This window comes from Salmo salar, chromosome ssa06, assembly GCF_905237065.1.
Source record: "Salmo salar chromosome ssa06, Ssal_v3.1, whole genome shotgun sequence".
NCBI lineage: Eukaryota > Metazoa > Chordata > Actinopteri > Salmoniformes > Salmonidae > Salmo > Salmo salar.
The window spans coordinates 87,578,913-87,604,251 of NC_059447.1; the positions used below are offsets into that span (position 1 = coordinate 87,578,913).

The 25,339-nt window shown below is 43.4% G+C and overlaps 1 protein-coding gene across 1 annotated transcript in view; it reads right to left on the reverse strand.

Annotated features, from left to right (window-relative positions):
• Positions 1-9,497, reverse strand: part of dll4 (delta-like 4 (Drosophila)) — a 20,828-nt gene extending 11,331 nt beyond the window's left edge. Inside the window, exons 1-7 of the mRNA XM_014206129.2 lie at positions 9,295-9,497; positions 8,977-9,093; positions 8,587-8,847; positions 7,616-7,673; positions 6,382-6,645; positions 1,343-1,403; positions 62-192 (exon numbers count right to left, since the gene is read on the reverse strand). Of these exons, the coding sequence (XP_014061604.1) occupies positions 62-192; positions 1,343-1,403; positions 6,382-6,645; positions 7,616-7,673; positions 8,587-8,847; positions 8,977-9,030 (829 nt within the window). The 5' untranslated portion in view covers positions 9,031-9,093; positions 9,295-9,497. The remainder of the gene's footprint in view (positions 1-61; positions 193-1,342; positions 1,404-6,381; positions 6,646-7,615; positions 7,674-8,586; positions 8,848-8,976; positions 9,094-9,294) is intronic.
• Positions 9,498-25,339: the final 15,842 nt, after the last annotated feature.

Below are 25,339 nucleotides of genomic sequence, written 5' to 3' on the forward strand. Positions count from 1 at the left end.
CTTTTTCCGTGCAACTACAATGGTGGTGGTGATGGTGATGATGATGAAGATGTGTTCTTACCCTGGTCACAGAAGAGCCCTCCCCAGCCTTCCTTACAGTTACACTGCCAAGGCTGTTGGCAGGTGCCATGCTTACAAGCTGGGTACTTCTTACACTCATCACAGAATAAACCCTGCCAACCTTCTCTGCACCTGGAGACACAGGAAGTGTAATTCAGGTTAAACGTTTCTTCAGCAATACCACACCTTTATCTATACATCATTGATTGACTAACGGTGTGATGAATTTATTGATTGGTTGAGTGATTAAGAACAGCTACAACTAACCATGTTGTAAAACATTTAGCAGACAACCAGACTAATAGTTTTATAACAACACGGACCAACTTATCCCTTAACGCAGAAAAACCCCTGTATAAAAATATCCAGAGAGAGTCAATTCTTACTTTTTTTTGTTTCATACTTTTTTCGAATGCATAGACCGACTGACCATAACGTCTTGACCATCATTTAATAACCACACAGTCCACAGTACCAAACTATACAATGAATTTCCACACAAACCCATTCTGGTAATTACTATACTATATCCACAAACAGAGAAACTGTGTCACTGTAGTCACAAAGACTTTAGGTCCTGTAAACAACACATCTATTTCAAATGGCTCTCTCTTTTCTCATGTTCCCAACAACAGGGATGAGTTGCTACTTCAGCAGGATGGGAGAGAGAGAGAGAGAGAGAGAGAGAGAGAGAGAGAGAGAGAGAGAGAGAGAGAGAGAGAGAGAGAGAGCGAGAGAGAGAGAGACAGATACAGAGAGAGACAGATACAGAGACAGAGACAGAGAGAGACAGATACAGAGAGACAGACAGAGAAAGAGAGAGAGACAGATAGAGAGTATGGGGGACAGAGGGAGATAAAGAGTAAGAGGGATAGAGGGAGATAGAGAGTAAGGGGAAGAGAGGGAGATAGAGAGTAAGGGGGATAGAGGGAGATAGAGAGTAAGGGGGATAGAGGGAAAAAAGAGAGTAAGAGGGAGATAGAGAGAATTGTGTGTGGAAGGGAGAGAAATAGGATTAAGAGGTGTTTCTTACAGAAAGTGAGTGAGAGGAAGGAGAAAGACTGTTTTAGAGTTATAGAGAGCGACGGTAGATTAGATCCCACTGGTGACATCACATGGAATATTGGAGCATCTTGGAGAAATATCAGCACACACACACACACACACACACACACACACACACACACACACACACACACACACACACACACACACACACACACACACACACACACACGTTCCGGTGTCCTTACACATTTTTCATAATTTCAGTATTACTTACACACACTCGCCAGGTCTGGAGCAGTTTCCATTCCCTTCACTGCAACCCACCAGGCAGATGGCTGTAAGACACAGAGATCAGCAGATATCCAGGGGTTAGTTATAGTGTAGGTTATAGCGGTTAGTTATAGTGTAGGTTATAGTGGTTAGTTATAGTGTAGGTTATAGTGGTTAGTTATAGTGTTGGTTATAGTGGTTAGTTATAGTGTAGGTTATAGGGGTTAATTATAGTGTAGGTTATAGTGGTTAGTTATAGTGTAGGTTATAGGGGTTAGTTATAGTGTAGGTTATAGGGGTTAGTTATAGTGTAGGTTATAGGGGTTAGTTATAGTTTAGGTTATAGTGGTTAGTTATAGTGTAGGTTATAGGGGTTAGTTATAGTGTAGGTTATAGTGGTTAGTTATAGTGTAGGTTATAGGGGTTAGTTATAGTGTAGGTTATAGGGGTTAATTATAGTGTAGGTTATAGGGGTTAGTTATAGTGTAGGTTATAGTGGTTAGTTATAGTGTAGGGGTTAGTTATAGTGTAAGTTATAGGGGTTAATTATAGTGTAGGTTATAGGGGTTAGTTATAGTGTAGGGGTTAGTTATAGTGTAGGTTATAGGGGTTAGTTATAGTGTAGGTTATAGGGGTTAGTTATAGTGTAGGTTGTGGTTAGTTATAGTGTAGGTTATAGTGGTTAGTTATAGTTTAAGTTATAGGGGTTAGTTATAGTGTAGGTTATAGGGGTTAGTTATAGTGTAGGTTATAGTGGTTAGTTATAGTGTAGGTTATAGTGGTTAGTTATAGTGTAGGTTATAGTGGTTAGTTATAGTGTAGGTTATAGTGGTTAGTTATAGTTTAGGTTATAGTGGTTAGTTATAGTGTAGGTTATAGTGGTTAGTTATAGTGTAGGTTATAGGGGTTAATTATAGTGTAGGTTATAGGGGTTAGTTATAGTGTAGATTACAGGGGCTAGTTATGGTGTAGGTTATAGGGGTAAATTATAGTGTAGATTACAGGGGTTAGTTATAGTGTAGGTTACATGGGTTAGTGTAGATTGTAGGGGTTAGTTATAGTTTAGGTTATAGGGGTTAGTTATAGTGGAGGTTATAGGGGTTAGTTATAGTGTAGGTTTTTGGGGTTAGTTATAGTGTAGGTTATAGGGGTTAGTTATAGTGTAGGTTATAGTGGTTAGTTATAGTGTAGGTTATAGTGGTTAGTTATAGTGTAGGTTATAGGGGTTAGTTATAGTGTAGGTTATAGTGGTTAGTTATAGTTTAGGTTATAGGGGTTAGTTATAGTGTAGGTTATAGGGGTTAATTATAGTGTAGGTTATAGGGGTTAGTTATAGTGTAGGTTATAGTGGTTAGTTATAGTGTAGGGGTTAGTTATAGTGTAAGTTATAGGGGTTAATTATAGTGTAGGTTATAGGGGTTAGTTATAGTGTAGGGGTTAGTTATAGTGTAGGTTATAGGGGTTAGTTATAGTGTAGGTTATAGTGGTTAGTTATAGTGTAGGTTATAGTGGTTAGTTATAGTTTAAGTTATAGGGGTTAGTTATAGTGTAGGTTATAGGGGTTAGTTATAGTGTAGGTTATAGTGGTTAGTTATAGTGTAGGTTATAGTGGTTAGTTATAGTGTAGGTTATAGTGGTTAGTTATAGTGTAGGTTATAGTGGTTAGTTATAGTTTAGGTTATAGTGGTTAGTTATAGTGTAGGTTATAGTGGTTAGTTATAGTGTAGGTTATAGGGGTTAATTATAGTGTAGGTTATAGGGGTTAGTTATAGTGTAGATTACAGGGGCTAGTTATGGTGTAGGTTATAGGGGTAAATTATAGTGTAGATTACAGGGGTTAGTTATAGTGTAGGTTACATGGGTTAGTGTAGATTGTAGGGGTTAGTTATAGTTTAGGTTATAGGGGTTAGTTATAGTGTAGGTTATAGGGGTTAGTTATAGTGTAGGTTATAGGGGTTAGTTATAGTGTAGGTTATAGGGGTTAGTTATAGTGTAGGTTATAGTGGTTAGTTATAGTTTAGGTTATAGGGGTTAATTATAGTGTATATTATATAGTGGTTAATTATATTGTAGGTTATACGGGGTTAGTTATAGTGTAGGTTATAGGGGTTAATTATAGTGTAGGTTATAGGGGTTAATTATAGTGTAGGTTATAGTGGTTAGTTATAGTGTAGGTTATAGGGGTTAATTATAGTGTAGGTTATAGGGGTTAGTTATAGTGTAGGTTATAGAGGTTAATTATAGTGTAGGTTATAGTGGTTAGTTATAGTGTAGGTTATAGGGGTTAATTATAGTGTAGGTTATAGGGGTTAGTTATAGTGTAGGTTATAGTGGTTAGTTATAGTGTAGGGGTTAGTTATAGTGTAGGTTATAGGGGTTAATTATAGTGTAGGTTATAATGGTTAATTATAGTGTAGGTTATAGTGGTTAGTTATAGTGTAGGTTATAGGGGTTAATTATAGTGTAGGTTATAGGGGTTAGTTATAGTGTATATTATATAGTGCTTAGTTATAGTGTAGTTTATAGGGGTTAATTATAGTGTAGGTTATAGGGGTTAATTATAGTGTAGGTTATAGGGGTTAGTTATAGTGTCTCAAACATCATTCATACAGTAGACATTATACGCAAGCTATGCCATCATAACACAGTATCTCATGTGCATCAAATTAGCTGCAATTTTACAGGCTACTGATATGAATTATGGATTTATGAAACCACAATGTTCAGATTCTATCTTAGGCTCTAGGCTCTACATCATTCAATATTATTTCACTAAAACATTGGTCTCAATCATAACCCCCCCCCCCACACACACACACACACCACCACCACTACTACAATGAACTACGAGCTCACATCTGCTATACGAAGCCAGAATGAAACCATTAGTGGCATTATAGGCTACATTGTAAAAGCTTTAATAGCATACCTCCCTTTTCATCAAATCGCTTCACTTCAGCAACAGTGATTGTACACAGGACAGACACAAGCTCAAACTGAACCTGTCACACCACCCAACTGCTACAGGCCAAGAGTAAGCCGGGTCATTTACGGCTTGTTTGTGTTGTGGTCTGTCAGACTCCTATCTGTGTGTGTGTTGTGGTCTCTAAGGCCCCATATCTGTGTTTGTGTTGTGGTCTATCAGACTCCTATCTGTGTTTGTGTTGTGGTCTATCAGACTCCTATCTCTGTTTGTGTTGTGGTCTATCAGACTCCTATCTGTGTTTGTGTTGTGGTCTACAAGGCCCCATATCTGTGTGTGTGTATCACTGATTCTGGTTGGATAGTCCTGAACAGAAGCCCAATAGCAGACAGGCGATAAGCAGGAGGTTAGTCCGTGCAGCAGAGAGAGCAGAGAGAGAGAGAGCAGAGAGAGAGAAGAGAGAGAGAGCAGAGAGAAGAGAGAGCAGAGAGAGCAGAGAGCAGAGAGACAGAGAGAGACAGAGAGAGAGAGAGAGAGAGAGAGAGAGAGAGAGAGAGAGAGAGAGAGAGAGAGAGAGAGAGACAGAGAGAGAGAGAGAGAGATCTTTCTATACTACGACAATAGATGGATACGTAACGTGATCGAAGCCCCTGATCAGGAATTGGTGCCACAGTCAGAATAGAAGATGACAGATCCCTTGTCACACTGCACTTACTAACTGACTCTGGCACATGGTAACAATGATTTTTTTACAATGTTTTCTCTGCAATCTTTGAGTCATTTGTTTTGGTGAAAGAGCCACAACATATCAACCTCTTGACTAGTAATGAGTATGAGTCCTACTGCCAATTGGCTGTTCTCCTTGTAGTAGGAGTTCATTCACTTCTGGTCCAAAACAGAGAGAACAGATTCTTTTTTGTTGTTGTGGTCGTAGTGAACTAACACTGTGATTAGGCATATTGTGGGTTTTAGCTCAACTACTTTTCTTGTCCACATGCTCAGTGCAGTCGGCCTTCTCTAACAGAAACAGACATCTCTTTTTACCCTATAGGGCCTAAACACAGAAATACAACTTCCGTACAAGTAGTCCTACTAATATAACAAGCTGAATTCTCACCTTCTGTAGCTCTCAGATATAACCTCCTCAACCAATGTTGCATGGCAACAATGTTCTCATATTCACACTGCTATTTCTGTGGCCCTTTTTACGTGCAAAAAAAAACAGTCTCTCTCTCTCTCTCTCTCTCTCTCTCTCTCTCTCATCTATCTATCTATCTATCTGTGTCTCTCTCGCCAGCCCCAAATGCATCAGGACAAGATTTCAACAAAAACGTGATAAGCTGTGGTGTCATCTCGCTGCTGCCACCAACGCAGCGATTGAGGAGGAACAATCAAAGCAAGCTTGAACCAGTGACCCTACAGTTGCAGGGTAAGTGAACTACCTCGTCTCACATTTAAGAACCAAACCTCTTAGCAGAGGTCACAGACTACCGATATACAAGGAAGCTACACCTATTCCTTTCACTCGCTCACTGAAAAACGATGTACCAACACCTCAAGCTCTAAAAACTTGTTGAAGAAACAGAGCAGCCAAAGTTCATAAAAAACTATAGGCCTACCAAGCATGCTAGAATAAAACTATAGGCCTACCAAGCATGCTAGAATAAAACTATAGGCCTACCAAGCATGCTAGAATAAAACTATAGGCCTACCAAGCATGCTAGAATAAAACTATAGGCCTACCAAGCATGCTAGAATAAAACTATAGGCCTACCAAGCATGCTAGAATAAAACTATAGGCCTACCAAGCATGCTAGAATAAAACTATAGGCCTACCAAGCATGCTAGAATAAAACTATAGGCCTACCAAGCATGCTAGAATAAAACTATAGGCCTACCAAGCATGCTAGAATAAAAACGTAATCATTGAAGACATGGTGATTGTATATCCAACATATTGGTAAAAGACATGTGTGACATGGATGGAGACAATCAATCAATCAATCAATCAATCAGTCAAACAATCCCCAGTTATCTCTGATAGGTCAGTGGGGGTTGAGTTGTGGTTCCGTGTGGTTCCGTGTGGTTCGGTAACGGTTGGTTTGTCTCGGTTTGCTTACGTTCTTCGCAGTATTCCCCCTTCCAGCCGGGCAGACAGGACAACTGGCCATCCCGGTCGCAGGTGTAGTGGCCAAAACGGTCGTCCCTTGGCGTGCATATTTTGGAACAACTTTCTCCGTAGTAATTGTCATTGCAGATGAAGCGGTAAGAATACCTTAACTCCGTCTGTCGGCCGCTCTCAATGTTCTGAGACCAGGCGGCCCCTACACCCAGCTGTCTCTGGATGGCAAAGAAACTAATCAACATCTCTGGGTTGCTGGTGTCTGCAAGGGAAGGACAGAGAGAAAACAATAGATCCAGAGAGAGAGAGAGAGAGAGGCGTGAGAGAGAGAGAGAGAGATTAGAGAGAGAGAGAGAGCGAGAGAGACAGAGAGAAACAGAGACAGAGAGACAGAGAGACAGAGAGAGACAGAGAGAGACAGAGAGAAAAGACAAGGGGTTTAGAGAGAGAAGACTAGATACATAAGGTACGGTTGTGGTTGCTGTCGGTCAGTTTTATTACAGACATGTTAGAAACATGTAGTAGTCTGCATTGCAAACATGTTCCATTCGGCCATATAAATAATTAACATGGTCTAAGGACACCTGTTATGGTATTCTCTATCGTCCATTGTTCTAACATTGAATATTTTATCTTGTGTCATATCTCATATCATATGATTGAAATATCCTATTCCATGTGAAATATCATGTATGCCCCTTTCCCTGGGCCTGATTTAAATATGTGTCGGGCCGACTGCCTGCCAAGCAGCCCGGCCTTACACAGATGGCTTCTTATCGACTCACATAATAACAACCATAATGGTTCAGATGGAGAATAAACTCAGATTGAAATGTCCTCTTCCTTTCTGTCAGCGAAAACCTTCCCAGGCCACTTCCAATGGGCGGAACAGAGCTAGGTGTTAAATACAGGAAGATGTAGTCACATACAGCCTCTGTGTGTTCTCACCAAAGCCCTCAACTCGTTCCCACGCCAGAAATACACCGCAGGAAGTCACATTGTGTTGGAGCACAAGAATGAAAAAGGTGTTTTGCAGCTGAGCAACAAAGGCTGAGTAAAGGGAACAAATTAACTATTGGGAGGCAATGAATCTATAATAGTGAGAAGATACTGATTATTGATAAGGTTTGACCTTTTTAGGTGTTTATTAAAAGGTGCGTTAGTTAACGGGGACCTATTGGTGAAATGTGCATAAAGGGTACCCTCTTGTGGCGTTGAATAGATCGACTTACCTACAGGTAGATCCGCTGAAGGTGAATACCAGGCTTCAATTATCATTGAAAACGATCCCTAAGAGCACAACGCATTCAGGCGTTAGAAATATTATATAAAACACATTTCATAAAAGGCAATATAAAAAAATGTCTAACGATATGCATAATCACACTTTAAATGGAGCGCAATTTAAATACACACTGGTTTAGTCAACGTTGTTTCCACGTCACTGAAATGATATTACGTTGAAACAACGTGGAATAGACGTCGAATTGACTGACGTCTGTGCCCAGTGGGTACTTTCACTCAACTAACTGTAGGTCTGTTTATGAATGGCTATATCATTTAGGATTCTAAAATGTATGTCATACGGAGGCAAAGGTGATATAGGCCTAGTAAACTTTATTTAAAAAAACAACAACAATATTTTACCTTTACTTAACTAGGCAAGTCAGTTAAGAACAAATTCGTATTTACAATGACGGCCTACCCCGGCCAATTGTGCGCCGCCCTATGGGACTCCCAATCACGGCCGGTTGTGATACAGCCTGGAATCAAACCAGGGTCTGTAGTGACGCCTCTAGCACTGAGATACAGTGCCTTAGACCCGCTGCGCCACTAGGGAGCCCAAAACCTAAAGTGGTGTGGTGCATTTTGAAATAAACAACGTCGTGTGTCAATCCACAATCTGCTGATATATAAAGGCCTGCAGCATTACCTAATGATGGATTATCGAATGTTATAGAATGTTGTAGTGTCATGTAAATACATCATAATGCAGAAACCTCCGTGTTCTAACTCTCTAAATACATGGCTCTTACATTAGGCTACGGGGATGGTTTATGTCATCACCAATATCTGGTGCGCTCTCTCTCCAAACCAATCACAACTCTCCTGCACGCCCGCCCGCCTGCACAACAACACATTGACCTTGGCATGGCATACATTAAACTAATAATGTGGACCAGACCTAGGCTATCTGTCTTACCGGCCATCCAAAGTTGAAAGGCAGTCGGATGGGTCTGCTAAAAGTGCCTCCGTTCTTCACGCTAAAAGAGTTGGTCCCCAGGACCGGTGTCACGGCACTCCCAAAGATACAGTCACCTGGCGACACTACTGCCTGGTAGTTTTTTAGACAGACTCGAAAGAAAGTTCTACAGTTGAGCCTACAAGAGTTGCCATTCGCCAGAAATCCTTTGCTGTTTGTAAATTCATGTAGATCGAGCTCAAAAACCCCGGATCCAAATACCTAAAAAGAAGAGAAGAGATGGTTTTAAAACACCATTACGCACACGGTAAAGTCAAAAGACCCTTTGCTTGGAATTGGCTACTTTGAGTGATCATTCTCCTGCGGGGTATCTAGCGGATTCCTCTTTACCTGTGTCAGTATCGTGGTGCTGAATGCGATGATAAACGTGAACCAAGCTGCCATCCTTCTCGCTTGTCCTGGGCAGCCGCGTCACCCGCCAATATATCCCCTTTATTCCAAAGCCCCCTATTCCAAAGTGTTGGGGGGGGGTACAAAAAGGATATAAAAAAGAAAAGATAAAATATAAATCCTTCCTCGAGTTCCACTTCGTTGTTTTTCCGTTTTTAGAATCCGTGTGGGATGTTCCAAACTGCCAAAGGAACCGTTTTAGAATCCCCAGGTTATCCACAGAGATGAAGGTTTAACATCAAAATCCAATATCGGTACCTCTCTCTCTCTTTGTGCTCGGGCTGCTGTCTTCCACGCTCTCCACAGTAGGACAGTACAGCACTCCTCAGTGGTTGTGAGCGTCGGTGTGTGAGCGTGTAGGACGATGCCACACCATTGACTTGTTTTGGTGCTTAACTTTTGCGCTGCGCTCGTGGATCTCCGCTCACCATTCGTCTTATTACTCGTGAATGAACACTTGGAGTGACGTCTCCCCCAATTTATAGACTCGCGCTGCGCTGCTCATTACATAAACTGTCAATCAAGACTAAACACCGCCCACTATTCACCCCCTTCTCCTCCCTCCTCCTCTCTTCAACAACAATGATATCCAGATTGTAATACCCACAAGTCCAGCGCTGAGCCTGGCTGACTGGCTGGCTGGCTGACTGGCTGACTGGCTGGCTGACGGAACGACCACCAAAGGAGCAAGCGACTATTAAAAAGACACGGCATCCGTTGACGTATTTGTAGCGCAAGAGGAGGACAGGTTGCATATGGCACTTCTATACACACAAATGTTTCCCCAATGTTATCATTGACAGGAAAGCTGAAACTTTATAATGAAAAGCAGAAATTCAATTACTGCCCCTAACCTCCATCCACCCGGTTTCCCATAGGCCCGGTCCCACTCAATTTCACGGTTAATTGTGTTACACCTAATTGGCAGGGTGCGCGTGCATGCACCAAAGGGTCATTTCCTGACCCGCTTGGCTGGGCTCGAGGGGTAGACCTAAGCGTGCTTATGTGTTCTCAGTGTGCATATAAAAGGTCCAGAGGCAATACATTTTTTTTGTATTATTTCGTTATAAACACATTATGGAATTTGTCCATAACTTTAGGACTACACCATAATAATGTTTTGTTAAGTGGTTTAATTTGATTGGATCTGTAAGCACACGACAGCATCGCTCTAAAGTCTCCAAAGGACCATTTCGTTATTGCTTATTTTACAGGCACGACATTCAATTTATTTAGAAATCATAAGACTACCGACACCCTAACTGCACTGTTTCTTTGTAGGCACATTAACATTTAGTACACAGGGCCTATAGTGCTTTCTGTATAGGCCTATATCTTCAAAAAAATAAATAATAATCAAGACCAAAGTAAATATATTTTGTTTGCCTTTCGAGTTTGATTCGTTCTATTCTCCGTGGCGCGTGCCGCCCTGCCAGCCCGGTGTTTTTTACAACTCAACCGCAGCGTGCCTCCTATTGTTGGGACGCGTGCCCTCGAGCCCATGCGGGTAGCGTAACTATTCAGCTGTATGCTAATGAGCTCTCTCTCTCTCTCTGTCTCTCTCTCTCTCTCTCTCTCTCTCTCTCTCTCTCTCTCTCTCTGTCTCTCTCTCTTTCTCTCTCTCTGTCTCTCTGGCTCTCTCTCCGTCTCTTCAGCACCCGTAAAATTGGTTTATTCCTCAATACCCTTTTACGACCGACTCTCCCACGGTAGGATAGGACTAATGGACTAATACCTCACCGCATAAATGTGATGGCCTAAATCCAAAATTCAAGGGTGACGCCGAAAATATGAAGAATAATATCATTCCTAAGTGCTCCCTTTCCAAATTGCCATGTCATTATTTCACTTAGCACGCATCCCAAAATGTAGGCTAGGTCATTTTTGTTATAGCAAATTAGGCCTACACATAAAACATGACTGAACAACCATAAAAAAACCATCTAGGCTACGTTAAGTAATTTTATTTTGTCGAAAGTTGTTTTATAATTTAGGCCTATTATACACATACAACATAAGCCTCACTATTATTAAAATAGTCCCCTTTGCAAGAAGCCAATAATGCAGAAATAAGAGTGCAAAGCTAGTGCCAAAATATTTGTTATTCGAAACGTATTATATATTTTCTAACATTTTCTAACATGTGTATGTGTGTGTTTGCGTGCGTTTGTGCATGCTTGTATGCGTGCGTGTGTGCGCACACGGAGGATACTTCGAAGTGTATCTAGTCTAGAGGCTGTTTTTCAACACTTGTCCGACTATTAATTGTAGTCGATGTTTTGCAAGTAGCCAAAGGTGTTTGTGATCATCTGATTGGTCCACTGCGCTGCGCTCGTGGCTTTCCCCATGAACCATCTGGCTGGAGACAGAGACTGACTTCCACGGTCTGTGCACGGTTAGGGGAGGTCTCTTTCATTTAAACCTATTAACATTTGGTAAAGTTGGTAATAATAGTTTGAAAAACTATAGGCATGTAAACATTAATTGCGTTATAATGATGTAGTTTGATTAATAATTATTCCAACAAAATCTCTCTGTGGCACACTTTGCATGCACTCACACACACACACACTTATTTGTATTGCCTTTAAATCTTTTTAATGAATTTTTATCTTATTAACATTTTGTTCTAGCTAGCTATTTGTGTAGGTAGCTATCAAGTAAACACACGCACGCACGCACGCACGCACGCACACACACACACACACACACACACACACACACACACACACACACACACACACACACACACACACACACACACACACACACACACACACACACACACACACACACACACACACACACACACAGAGAGAGAGAGAGAGGTTGGCCTTTCTTCATGCTATTCTCACTGACCACATTAGTTTTATAATGAAGAAACACCCCAACACTCCTCCGCCTCCACAGTTATGGAAACACAAAGAAAGCAGCCTATAATCTCTAATGGTCCTATTATATCCTAAAGGAGAAAGAAAGGAGGAAAGCCGCTGTTGTTCCTGCTTTGTATTTTATAACAGCCCATTATGCTCTCACAGGGGTTTTTCAAACTGGTTTCTGAGTAAAATGCTCTCACAGGGGGTTTTCAAACTGGTTTCAGAGTAAAATGCTCTCACAGGGGTTTTTCAAACTGGTTTCAGAGTAAAATGCTCTCACAGGGGTTTTTCAAACTGGTTTCAGAGTAAAATGCTCTCACAGGGGTTTTTCAAACTGGTTTCTGAGTAAAATGCTCTCACAGGGGTTTTTCAAACTGGTTTCAGAGTAAAATGCTCTCACAAGGGTTTTTCAAACTGGTTTCAGAGTAAAATGCTCTGTGTGGAAATGACTAGCTGACTGTGGGGTTTCAATAGATGTAATAGTAAACCACTAACCAAAACCAGAAAAGCTTTCAGAGGCCCTCATGTTTTCCATTTTCAGCAGCTACATTTTCAACAAAAAGGGATTTCTTGCAATATCAATCAGAAAGTTATGGTTTTGGATTCTTGAATTTTAGTTTGAAGTTTGAATTGATAGGATTTGATGTGTACAATAGTCTTTTCTATGAGGCAGTATACTAATATTCTATTTTATTCCTTTGACCTCTTTACTTTTTACGTTCAATCTATTCTCTTCTCTTTCAGATGGTAGCTGTGTGTGTGTGTGTGTGTGTGTGTTGCAGAGAATACTGATAATGGTGAGCACACAGTATTTGTGTAGATAGTGTTTACAGGGAGCCAAGACATGGTGAATTTGAATTCCCTCTCTGCACATGATATATTGACACACCTGTCTGGCCTGTAAAGACACACAAAACTCAAAGCTCACAACGCGTGGGTGTCATGACAATCTCTCTCTGTGTCTATTTGCCTAACTCTGATATCCATGACTGTCTTTTTCATCACAATATAGGTTATGGTTCATTTACCGTTTCCTATAATGATACATTTGGCTGCTAAAAAAGAATAGTATTGCTCCGTGGGAAATGCATCGGCTATCCTACACAGTTGGTTTTACGTGTTTCACTTGTTCCACTTTGTCTCCGCTGTAGCAACCTGTTTAATGCTATGTTGTTTTGTGTTTTCTAGTTATACCACCCCCCCAACAATATGGTGTTGTTGACCATTACTCTGATTCTATGGTTTCCAGTGTTTATAGCTAGGTCTGTTGTATAATGGTCATTATGTTCTCTAATGACAAATATCACCCTCTCTTATCTGCCTCTCGGGCCATATGTCTCCAATCCAGCCCACATAAAAATGCAATAAAAAGTGTGACAATTGCAGCTTATAGGGGAAGGTTTAACAAGTGAGCCCAGCTGATAACAGTAAATTGTCCTGCGAGAGTCTGCTAGGCAGCTGAAACAATCCCTGAGGCCAGCTATGGTTTATTATGTAGATTACGTCCTAAATGGCATCCTATTCCCTTTATAGTGCACTACTTCTGACCAGAGGGAACCCATATGGGGCCAGGGAGGGCCCATAGGACTCTGGTCAAAAGTAGTGCACTATGTAACGAATAGGGTACCATTTGAGATGCAGTTAACTATAATCTTGTCAGGGTCTGTTACCATGGCCTATGGGGTTCTGTCTGTTACCATGGCCTATGGGGTTCTGTCTGTTACCATGGCCTATGGGGTTCTGTCTGTTACCATGGCCTATGGGGTTCTGTCTGTTACCATTGCCTATGGGGTTCTGTCTGTTACCATGGCCTATGGGGTTCTGTCTGTTACCATGGCCTATGGGGTTCTGTCTGTTACCATGGCCTATGGGGTTCTGTCTGTTACCATTGCCTATGGGGTTCTGTCTGTTACCATGGCCTATGGGGTTCTATCTGTTACCATGGCCTATGGGGTTCTGTCTGTTACCATGGCCTATGGGGTTCTGTCTGTTACCATGGTTACCAGCTCATCATTGTTTCATGTAGGTATTAGTTGTGTATCTGTATTGAATAACTGTTATGACATGTTTTATAAGATCCCAGACACTTACTCGGAAATGCCTGTATGTCCACCCTAACAAACACGATCAAAGGGGAGATTTTGATTAGCTTTCAACACATGTTCTGTCTCGTTCTATTGCATTCTGTTTGTAATTACATGTACTGACACGGTATTGTATTATTACATTGTTACGCAACTTGACGAGATCAATTGGATCCAAAATAAACCCAATGTTCATGCCAAGGGTCTATCTTGACCTCCACCACCAAACCACAGACTCTAGTATTCTATGTAGAGAGAGAGAGAGAGAGAGAGAAAAATAGAGAAAGAGAGGGAAAGAGAAATAGAGAAAGAGAGAGAAAGAGAGAGAGGGAGAAAGAGAGAGAAAGAGAGAGAAAGAGAGAGAGGGAGAAAGAGAGAGAAAGAGACAGAGGGAGAAAGAGAGAGAAAGAGAGAGAAAGAGAGAGGGAGAAAGAGAGAGAAAGAGAGAGAAAGAGAGAGAGGGAGAAAGAGAGAGAAAGAGAGAGAGGGAGAAAGAGAGAGAAAGAGAGAGAAAGAGAGAGGGAGAAAGAGAGAGAAAAAGACAGAGAAAGAGAGAACGAGAGAGAGAGAGAGAGAGAGAAAGAGAGAGAAAGAGAGAGAGGGAGAAAGATAGAGAAAAAGACAGAGAAAGAGAGAACGAGAGAGAGAGAAAGAGAGAGAGAGAGAGTTTTCTATTGTTCCTGTATGGATTGAGACCTCCGATCAAAGTCCTCCTTTCCATCAAGGACACACACACAAACACACCACCTCTTCCCATCATCACAACAGGGTTTCTCTCTAACCAGACCTCAGTTCCTGGTGGACTTCCTCTGGTCTTCTGTTGGCTTGCAGTGGAAGGGGAGTAGAGGGGAGACTGGGGGGAGATGGGGGGAGAGGGGAGAAGAGGGGAGAAGAGGGGAGACAGGGGGAGAGGGGAGATGAGGAGAGACGGGGGGAGATGGGGGGAGAGGGGAGAAGAGGGGAGACAGGGGGAGAGGGGAGATGAGGAGAGACGGGGGGAGATGGAAGACGGGGGAGGATGGGGGAAGACGGGGAGAGATTGCGGCAAGCATAGACCCTTCCGTGTCTGTTCCAGTTTCCTTGGTACATATCTCGCCTCCTCTCGCTCCTGTCTCAGAGACTCACAGACAGTCGTCTTGAAATAACAAGCTCTAAGAAAAGAAGAAGAAATAACCAAACCCAGAACAAAGGGTCTGTGTCGTGCCCCGTCCAGGCTGTTCCAGACATAGTGCACTACTTTTTACAAGTGCCCTAGTGCACTACATAGGGAATAGACAGCTATTTGGGACGCATAAGGACAGTAGAATATTTATTGTTGTCAGAGATATACGTGGAATGCTGCAGAATTAAACAATAGGCCACATGACGTGTTGCTTTTCTTCCATGAAGGGGAAGTAGGCTATCTAATATAAAACATGATTGTAGTGAGAATAATTATTAGAATAGTTATTAGTCAGATATCATCTATATTGTATATTGACGACGATCATTGTCTACCCAATGTCTACACTTGACTGGATCGACTTCTATCTGTGATAGACCACCTGTTACATTGATCAGGCCATATTTGCTCTCTGTGGCTTCTCCCGCTCATTGTGTGTCTGTGTGTGTGTGTGTGTGTGTGTGTGCGACCCCCCCTTGTGTGTCCGTGCTTGTGTTCATGTCCAGATGGGCCCGGCCGTAAAAGTATAGTAAATCTTGATTTAAGCGAGGGGAGGCCAATATGTTGGATGTTGGAGCAGATTGACCCTGATGTTGGAGATAGAAGTCTGGTTGGACGGATTTACGACGTGGCTCTCAGACCCAGCGGTAACAGGTTCAGACGGGTTTAACACCCTAGCCTCTGGTTTCAAACCCCTGACTTTAGACGTTCACTGTCCCTCTGGGGCCACCGTATGGAAAGGAGTTCCTTTAACTACACCCAATATTGACCTTCATAGAAAGAGATTAAGTGCAAGTGTAAAATCCATCCCATTTGCCTACTGGATGATAAATGTCTCATTCACAGGACAACTTTCCTCTTTATGATATTTATCTTTCCATAAGAGCATGGTCATACTCTTAAGAATCAGTCAGAAAGCCCTGTCTCTCCACAGGCTGAATGCTGGCCTGTATAGTCTGTATACCGTCTGTACCTGTTTTGGAACTTTCCTACCTCTCTGTGCGTTGTGTTTAGTGTCAACAGCAGTAGTACCAGGAGAGTTCTTTGGCCTTCCTCCTTCACTAGAATACTGGCAACATGAACAGTCTTTCTCCCTAGCAACATGAACAGTCTTTCTCCTTCACTAGAACACTGGCAACATGAACAGTCTTTCTCCTTCACTAGAACACTGGCAACATGAACAGTCTTTCTCCTTCACTAGAACACTGGCAACATGAACAGTCTTTCTCCTTCACTAGAACACTGGCAACATGAACAGTCTTTCTCCTTCACTAGAACACTGGCAACATGAACAGTCTTTCTCCCTAGCAACATGAACAGTCTTTCTCCTTCACTAGAACACTGGCAACATGAACAGTCTTTCTCCTTCACTAGAATACTGGCAACATGAACAGTCTTTCTCCTTCACTAGAACACTGGCAACATGAACAGTCTTTCTCCTTCACTAGAACACTGGCAACATGAACAGTCTTTCCCACTAGCAACATGAACAGTCTTTCTCCTTCACTAGAACACTGGCAACAAGAACAGTCTTTCCCACTAGCAACATGAACAGTCTTTCTCCTTCACTAGAACACTGGCAACATGAACAGTCTTCCCCCTTCACTAGAACACTGGCAACATGAACAGTCTTCCTTCATCACTAGAATACTGGCAACATGAACAGTCTTCCTCCTTCACTAAAACACTGGCAACATGAACAGTCTTTCTCCTTCACTAGAATACTGGCAACATGAACAGTCTTTCTCCTTCACTAGAACACTAGCAACATGAACAGTCTTTCTCCTTCACTCGATCACTAGCAACATGAACAGTCTTTCTCCCTAGCAACATGAACAGTCTTTCTCCTTCACTGGAATACTGGCAACATGAACAGTCTTTCTCCTTCACTAGAACACTGTCAACATGAACAGTCTTTCTCCTTCACTAGAACACTGGCAACATGAACCGTCTTTCTCCTTCACTAGAACACTGTCAACATGAACAGTCTTTCTCCTTCACTAGAACACTGGCAACATGAACCGTCTTTCTCCCTAGCAACATGAACAGTCTTTCTCCTTCAATAGAATACTGGCAACATGAACAGTCTTTCTCCTTCACTAGAACACTGGCAACATGAACAGTCTTTCTCCTTCACTAGAACACTGGCAACATGAACAGTCTTTCTCCTTCACTAGAACACTGGCAACATGAACAGTCTTTCTCCTTCACTAGAACACTGTCAACATGAACAGTCTTTCTCCTTCACTAGAACACTGGCAACATGAACAGTCTTTCTCATTCACTAGAACACTGTCAACATGAACAGTCTTTCTCTTTCACTAGAATACTGGCAACATGAACAGTCTTTCTCCTTCACTAGAACACTGGCAACATGAACAGTCTTTCTCCTTCACTAGAACACTGGCAACATGAACAGTCTTTCTCCTTCACTAGAATACTGGCAACATGAACAGTCTTTCTCCTTCACTAGAACACTGGCAACACGAACGGCCGGCCATAGCGGCACTGTAACGTTGTTGTTGTATCAAGTAAATATTATTAAGCAACTGGTTCCACAGACTTTTTATTGTTTACTCAACTTTTCGTCCCAAACTTAGCTGTAACATGAGAAAATGTAGGCAAAAATGCAGTCAATTTAAAATGATGTGTTTGCTCAATTTGTCTTATATGTTCATTCAACTAGAAAGTGTTATTTTGGCATCTTACCTAAAAAAATTGCTGTGGAACTACTTTCATCATACATGATCACATTGTGCATGTTTGTTTATACAGTCATCATTGTTGAATATGTCCTCATCTGGGACTTGAACTCACAACCTCTTGGTTCCCAGCAGTCCAATCTTCCTGTTATGTCACCATCTCAGTGTCAATAACTGATTTCACCTGTATTGCTACACTTTGCACATCAAAATAAATCTCTGCTCTGTTAAAAGTACACTCAAGAAAAACAATTATATTTATCATAGTGATTAAAGAGTAACATTAAAACAGGTTAATATGTCCCACCAGCATTAGGCAACTAAAACAGCTTAAATAATTACATCAAATCAATGATGAGAGAATAGTCAGATTGACTGATAATTTACATAGACATGGTGGTGAAGCAGGGAGATCAGCATGCAGTGAACCAAGAGGTTTATGAGTTCAAGTCCCAGGTGAGGATGTGTTGCATAATAATTACTGTATAATTGAACATCTGCAATCTAATCCTGTACTCTATGTTCACATGTGTCAAATATGTAAGCTGAAAACTAAATGTGCAACTTTGGTTTTAGAAGGGAGAGGGGGACATACTTTTTATTTTTTATCCAGTCGGATAAACACTCCAAACAGCCTACCCGGCCAATCGGAGGCGTCTGCGTGGTCCTAAAGCTCACAGTTGCATCGTTTTGTATCACATTCCAATGATTAAACTGGGGGGTGGACAAAAATGCAATTTCAGAATGTGGATGGGGACATGTCCCTGTTTAAAACATTGTATGTTCAAAGCGCTGTGTGTGTTTTTAACTAATTCCACAGCAGTTTTTTTTAGGTAAGATGCCAAAATGGTCATTTCTAGTTGAATGAACATCTGAGACGAATTTAGCAAATACATCATTTTAAGTTGACAGAAAATTTTGCCTTGATTTCCTCATGTTGGAGCTAAGTTTGTCACAACTAAAAATGTTAAGTTCAGATAACACTTTGACCGAAAGGTTGAGTAAACAAAACAACAGCTTCCTAATAATAATTTGTTGAAACAACTAGATTTGTGGGTGTTTTTTACTGTGTTTTGGTGAAGCTGTGATACGTGGAACTGTCAGAAGGGAGGGGGAGTCAGGGTGAGGTCCAGCGGAGACTCCTGAGGGGAGGACGGCTCATAAAAATGTCTGGAATGAAGTGAATGGAATGGTATCAAACATATGGTTTCCATGTGGTTGATGCCACTCCATTGACTCCATTCCAGCCATTACTATGAGCAGTCCTCCCCTCAGCAGCCTCCGCTGGTGAGGTCATAATCACCACTAACCAGCCCCTAAGCCTTCTGACAGAATTGATAAACCCATGTAGCTTTTAAGTTATGAATCTTAGCTGGAAAAAAATTAAAGATTGCTTTGTGTCACTAATACACATACGTAAAAGTGGGCCACCAACAAAAAAGAGAGTGCTTAAATGGGTTAACAAACTTCTGGCAGAACCAAGTAATTACTCAGTACTCGGCTCCTTAGCTATGAATCTTAAAAAGTGAGGTTAGTCGTACTGTGTAAAATGTACATGACATCAAAGAGTGGAATGGACCACCAACAAAAATACGAAAACAATGGATCAAATGCCTCCTATGAAGGCAATTGGTTTTAAGGGATTTTCATAAACTGGTCACAAAAATACATTGGAAACAGTTGGAAATGAGATCCCATTTCAACATTTTGAGTAGAGTATCACTGCCATTCTCACTTTCCAAAGAGCAGTAAAGGTGGCATACATTTCACTGGCTCATACAGAACTCGACACTGGTAACTATGGAAACACACATTAGTCTTCTACTCTATAGGCTGAAGATTCTCGCTTCGACAGTAGAACCACCTGAACTGGATAAAAAGTGCTAAATTAGAGCTACTACGGCATCCTACGATGTTAACGTTCTTGAAACACAGGCTGCAATTGAAATGGCACCCTATCTATATTCTCTCTATATAGTGCATTACTTTTGACCAGAATCCTACTGGGCCCTAGTCAAGATACCAAGTATACATTTTAGACGCAACGACAGTTTGTTAACACGGTTTGGTAATGCTCCCAGATTGAATTAATGAAACATGCTGGAAATGGAGAATGTAGATGAGTGGAGACCTCCTGGGGTTTTATAAGAGGTTAAATAACTACATGATGTTTGAAAGATCGCATACCAGTATAGACGCTCAACCTAAACCAGCAACACATGTTTATAACAGAACATTCTATAGACGCTCAACCAGCAACACATGTTTATAACAAAACATTCTATAGACGCTCAACCAGCAACACATGTTTATAACAAAACATTCTATAGACCCTAAACCAGCAACACATGTTGATAACAGAACATTCTATAGACGCTCAACCAGCAACACATGTTGATAACAAAACATTCTATAGACGCTCAACCAGCAACACATGTTTATAACAAAACATTCTATAGACGCTCAACCAGCAACACATGTTTATAAAAAGAACATTCTAGAGACGCTCAACCAGCAACACATGTTGATAACAAAACATTCTATAGACGCTCAACCTCAAACCCAAACCCAACGCTTAAGACAAAACTACGAGTGTGTTTTGTTTGACATCAATAAGCAATAGGCTGCTCAATAATGTATCTTAATTCCCTGTTAGATGGCCTCATTTTGATCAGTGATATCAACCTTCTCCTGATTCAGGACACAGCAAGGTTTAACGATTACACTTTTTATACGTTACATCATCACCCACAAGCTGAGCAGTGGGCGTGGTTACATCATCACCCACAAGCTGAGCAGTGGGCATGGTTACATCATCACCCACAAGCTAAGCAGTGGACGTGGTTACATCATCACCCACAAGATGAGTAGTGGGCGTGGTTACATCATCACCCACAAGATGAGTAGTGGGCGTGGTTACATCATCACCCACAAACTGAGCAGTGGGCGTGGTTACATCACCCACAAGCTAAGCAGTGGGCGTGGTTACATCATCACCCACAAGATGAGTAGTGGGCGTGGTTACATCATCACCCACAAGATGAGTAGTGGGCGTGGTTACATCATCACCCACAAACTGAGCAGTGGGCGTGGTTACATCACCCACAAGCTAAGCAGTGGGCGTGGTTACATCACCCACAAGCTAAGCAGTGGGCGTGGTTACATCATCACCCACAAGCTGAGCAGTGGGCGTGGTTACATCACCCCCAGCGGAGCAGTGGGCGTGGTTTTCTCGCCACCCACAAGTTGAGCAGTGGGCGTGGTTACATCATCACCCACAAGCTGAGCAGTGGGCATGGTTACATCATCACCCACAAGCTGAGCAGTGGGCATGGTTACATCATCACCCACCAGCTAAGCAGTGGGCGTGGTTACATCATCACCCACCAGCTAAGCAGTGGGTGTGGTTACATCACCCACAAGCTGAGCAGTGGGCATGGTCACATCATCACCCACCAGCTAAGCAGTGGGCGTGGTTACATCACCCACAAGCTGAGCAGTGGGCATGGTTACATCATCACCCACAAGATGAGCAGTGGGCATGGTTACATCATCACCCACCAGCTAAGCAGTGGGCGTGGTTACATCATCACCCACAAGCTGAGTAGTGGGCGTGGTTACATCATCACCCACAAGATGAGCAGTGGGCATGGTTACATCATCACCCACAAGCTGAGCAGTGGGCATTGTTACATCATCACCCACAAGCTGAGCAGTGGGCGTGGTTACATCATCACCCACAAACTGAGCAGTGGGCATAGTTACATCATCACCCACAAGCTGAGCAGTGGGCGTGGTTACATCATCACCCACAAGCTGAGCAGTGGGCATTGTTACATCATCACCCACAACCTGAGCAGTGGGCGTGGATACATCATCACCCACAAACTGAGCAGTGGGCGTGGTTACATCACCCACAAGCTGAGCAGTGGGCGTGGTTACATCATCACCCACAAACTGAGCAGTGGGCATAGTTACATCATCACCCACAAGCTGAGCAGTGGGCGTGGTTACATCATCACCCACAAGCTGAGCAGTGGGCATAGTTACATCATCACCCACAAGCTGAGCAGTGGGCGTGGATACATCATCACCCACAAACTGAGCAGTGGGCGTGGTTACATCACCCACAAGCTGAGCAGTTGGCGTGGTTACATCATCACCCACAAGCTGAGCAGTTGGCGTGGTTACATCATCACCCACAAGCTGAGCAGTTGGCGTGGTTACATCATCACCCACAAGCTGAGCAGTGGGTGTGGTTACATCATCACCCACAAGCTGAGCAGTGGGCATGGTTACATCATCACCCACCAGCTAAGCAGTGGGCGTGGTTACATCATCACCCACCAGCTAAGCAGTGGGCATAGTTACATCATCACCCACAAGCTGAGCAGTGGGCATAGTTACAGCATCACCCACAAGCTGAGCAGTGGGCGTGGTTACATCATCACCCACAAGCTGAGCAGTGGGCATAGTTACATCATCACCCACAAGCTGAGCAGTGGGCGTGGTTACATCATCACCCACAAACTGAGCAGTGGGCGTGGTTACATCACCCACAAGCTGAGCAGTTGGCGTGGTTACATCATCACCCACAAACTGAGCAGTTGGCGTGGTTACATCACCCACAAGCTGAGCAGTTGGCGTGGTTACATCATCACCCACAAGCTGAGCAGTTGGCGTGGTTACATCATCACCCACAAGCTGAGCAGTGGGCATGGTTACATCATCACCCACAAGCTAAGCAGTTGGCGTGGTTACATCATCACCCACAAGCTAAGCAGTTGGCGTGGTTACATCACCCACAAGCTGAGCAGTGTGCGTGGTTACATCATCACCCACAAGCTGAGCAGTGGGCATAGTTACATCATCACCCACAAGCTGAGCAGTGGGCATAGTTACATCATCACCCACAAGCTGAGCAGTGGGCGGGGTTACATCATCACCCACAAGCTGAGCAGTGGGCATAGTTACATAATCACCCACAAGCTGAGCAGTGGGCGTGGTTACATCATCACCCACAAACTGAGCAGTGGGCGTGGTTACGTCACCCACAAGCTGAGCAGTTGGCGCGGTTACATCATCACCCACAAACTGAGCAGTGGGCGTGGTTACATCATCACCCACAAGCTGAGCAGTTGGCGTGGTTACATCATCACCCACAAGCTAAGCAGTTGGCGTGGTTACATCATCACCCACAAGCTGAGCAGTGGGCGTGGTTTCATCATCACCCACAAGTTGAGCAGTTGACGTGGTTACATCATCACCCACAAGCTGAGCAGTTGGCGAGGTTACTTCATCACCCACAAGCTGAGAAGTGGGCGTGGTTACTACATCACCCACAAACTGAGCAGTGGGCGTGGTTACATCATCACCCACAAGCTAAGCAGTTGGCGTGATTACATCATCACCCACAAGCTGAGCAGTGGGCGTGGTTACATCATCACCCACAAGCTGAGCAGTTGGCGTGGTTACATCATCACCCACAAGCTGAGCAGTTGGCGTGGTTACATCATCACCCACAAGCTGAGCAGTGGGCGTGGTTACATCATCACCCACAAGCTGAGCAGTGGGCATGGTTACATCATCACCCACCAGCTAAGCAGTGGGCGTGGTTACATCATCACCCACCAGCTAAGCAGTGGGCATAGTTACATCATCACCCACAAGCTGAGCAGTGGGCATAGTTACATCATCACCCACAAGCTGTGAAGTGCGTTACATCATCCCAAAGCTGAGCAGTGGGCATAGTTACATCATCACCCACAAGCTGAGCAGTGGGCGTGGTTACATCATCACCCACAAACTGAGCAGTGGGCGTGGTTACATCACCCACAAGCTGAGCAGTTGGCGTGGTTACATCATCACCCACAATCTGAGTAGTGGGCGTGGTTACATAATCACCCACAAGCTGAGCAGTTGGCGTGGTTACATCATCAACCACAAGCTAAGCAGTTGGTGTGGTTACATCATCACCCACAAGCTGAGCAGTTGGCGTGGTTACATCATCACCCACAAGCTGAGAAGTGGGCGTGGTTACATCGTCACCCACAAACTGATCAGTGGGCGTGGTTACATCATCACCCACAAGTTGAGCAGTGGGCGTGGTTACATCATCACCCACAAGCTGAGCAGTGGGCGTGTTTACATCACCCACAAGTTGAGCAGTGGGCATGGTTACATCATCACCCACAAGTTGAGCAGTGGGCGTGGTTACATCATCACCCACAAGCTGAGTAGTGGGCGTGGTTACATCATCACCCACAAGCTGAGCAGTGGGCATGGTTACATCATCACCCACAAGCTGAGCAGTGGACATGGTTACATCATCACCCACAAGCTTAGCAGTGGGCATAGTTACATCATCACCCACAAGCTGAGCAGTGGGCATAGTTACATCATCACCCACAAGCTGAGCAGTGGGCGTGGTTACATCATCACCCACAAGCTGAGCAGTGGGCATAGTTACATAATCACTCACAAGCTGAGCAGTGGGCGTGGTTACATTATCACACACAAACTGAGCAGTGGGCGTGGTTACATCACCCACCAGCTGAGCAGTTGGCGTGGTTACATCATCACCCACAAGCTGAGCAGTGGGCGTGGTTACATCATCACCCACAAGCTGAGCAGTTGGCGTGGTTACATCATCAACCACAAGCTAAGCAGTTGGCGTGGTTACATCATCACCCACAAGCTGAGCAGTTGGCGTGGTTACATCATCACCCACAAGCTGAGCAGTGGGCGTGGTTACATCACCCACAAGCTGAGCAGTGGGCGTGGTTACATCATCACCCACAACCTAAGCAGTGGGCGTGGTTACATCACCCACAAGCTGATCAGTGGGCGTCGTTAAATTATCACCCACAACCTAAGCAGTGGGCGTGGATACATCACCCACAAGCTAAGCAGTGGGCGTGGTTACATCATCACCCACAAGCTAAGCAGTGGGCGTGGTTACATCACCCACAAGCTGATCAGTTGGCGTGGTTATATCATGACCCACAAACTGAGCAGTGGGCGTGGTTACATCACCCACAAGCTGAGCAGTTGGCGTGGTTACATCATCACCCACAAGCTGAGCAGTTGGCGTGGTTACATCATCACCCACAAGCTGAGCAGTGGGCGTGGTTACATCATCACCCACAAGCTAAGCAGTTGGCGTGATTACATCATCACCCACAAGCTAAGCAGTTGGCGTGGTTACATCACCCACAAGCTGAGCAGTGTGCGTGGTTACATCATCACCCACAATTTGAGCAGTGGGCATAGTTACATCATCACCCACAAGCTGAGCAGTGGGCATAGTTACATCATCACCCACAAGCTGAGCAGTGGGCGGGGTTACATCATCACCCACAAGCTGAGCAGTGGGCATAGTTACATAATCACCCACAAGCTGAGCAGTGGGCGTGGTTACATCATCACCCACAAACTGAGCAGTGGGCGTGGTTACATCACCCACAAGCTGAGCAGTTG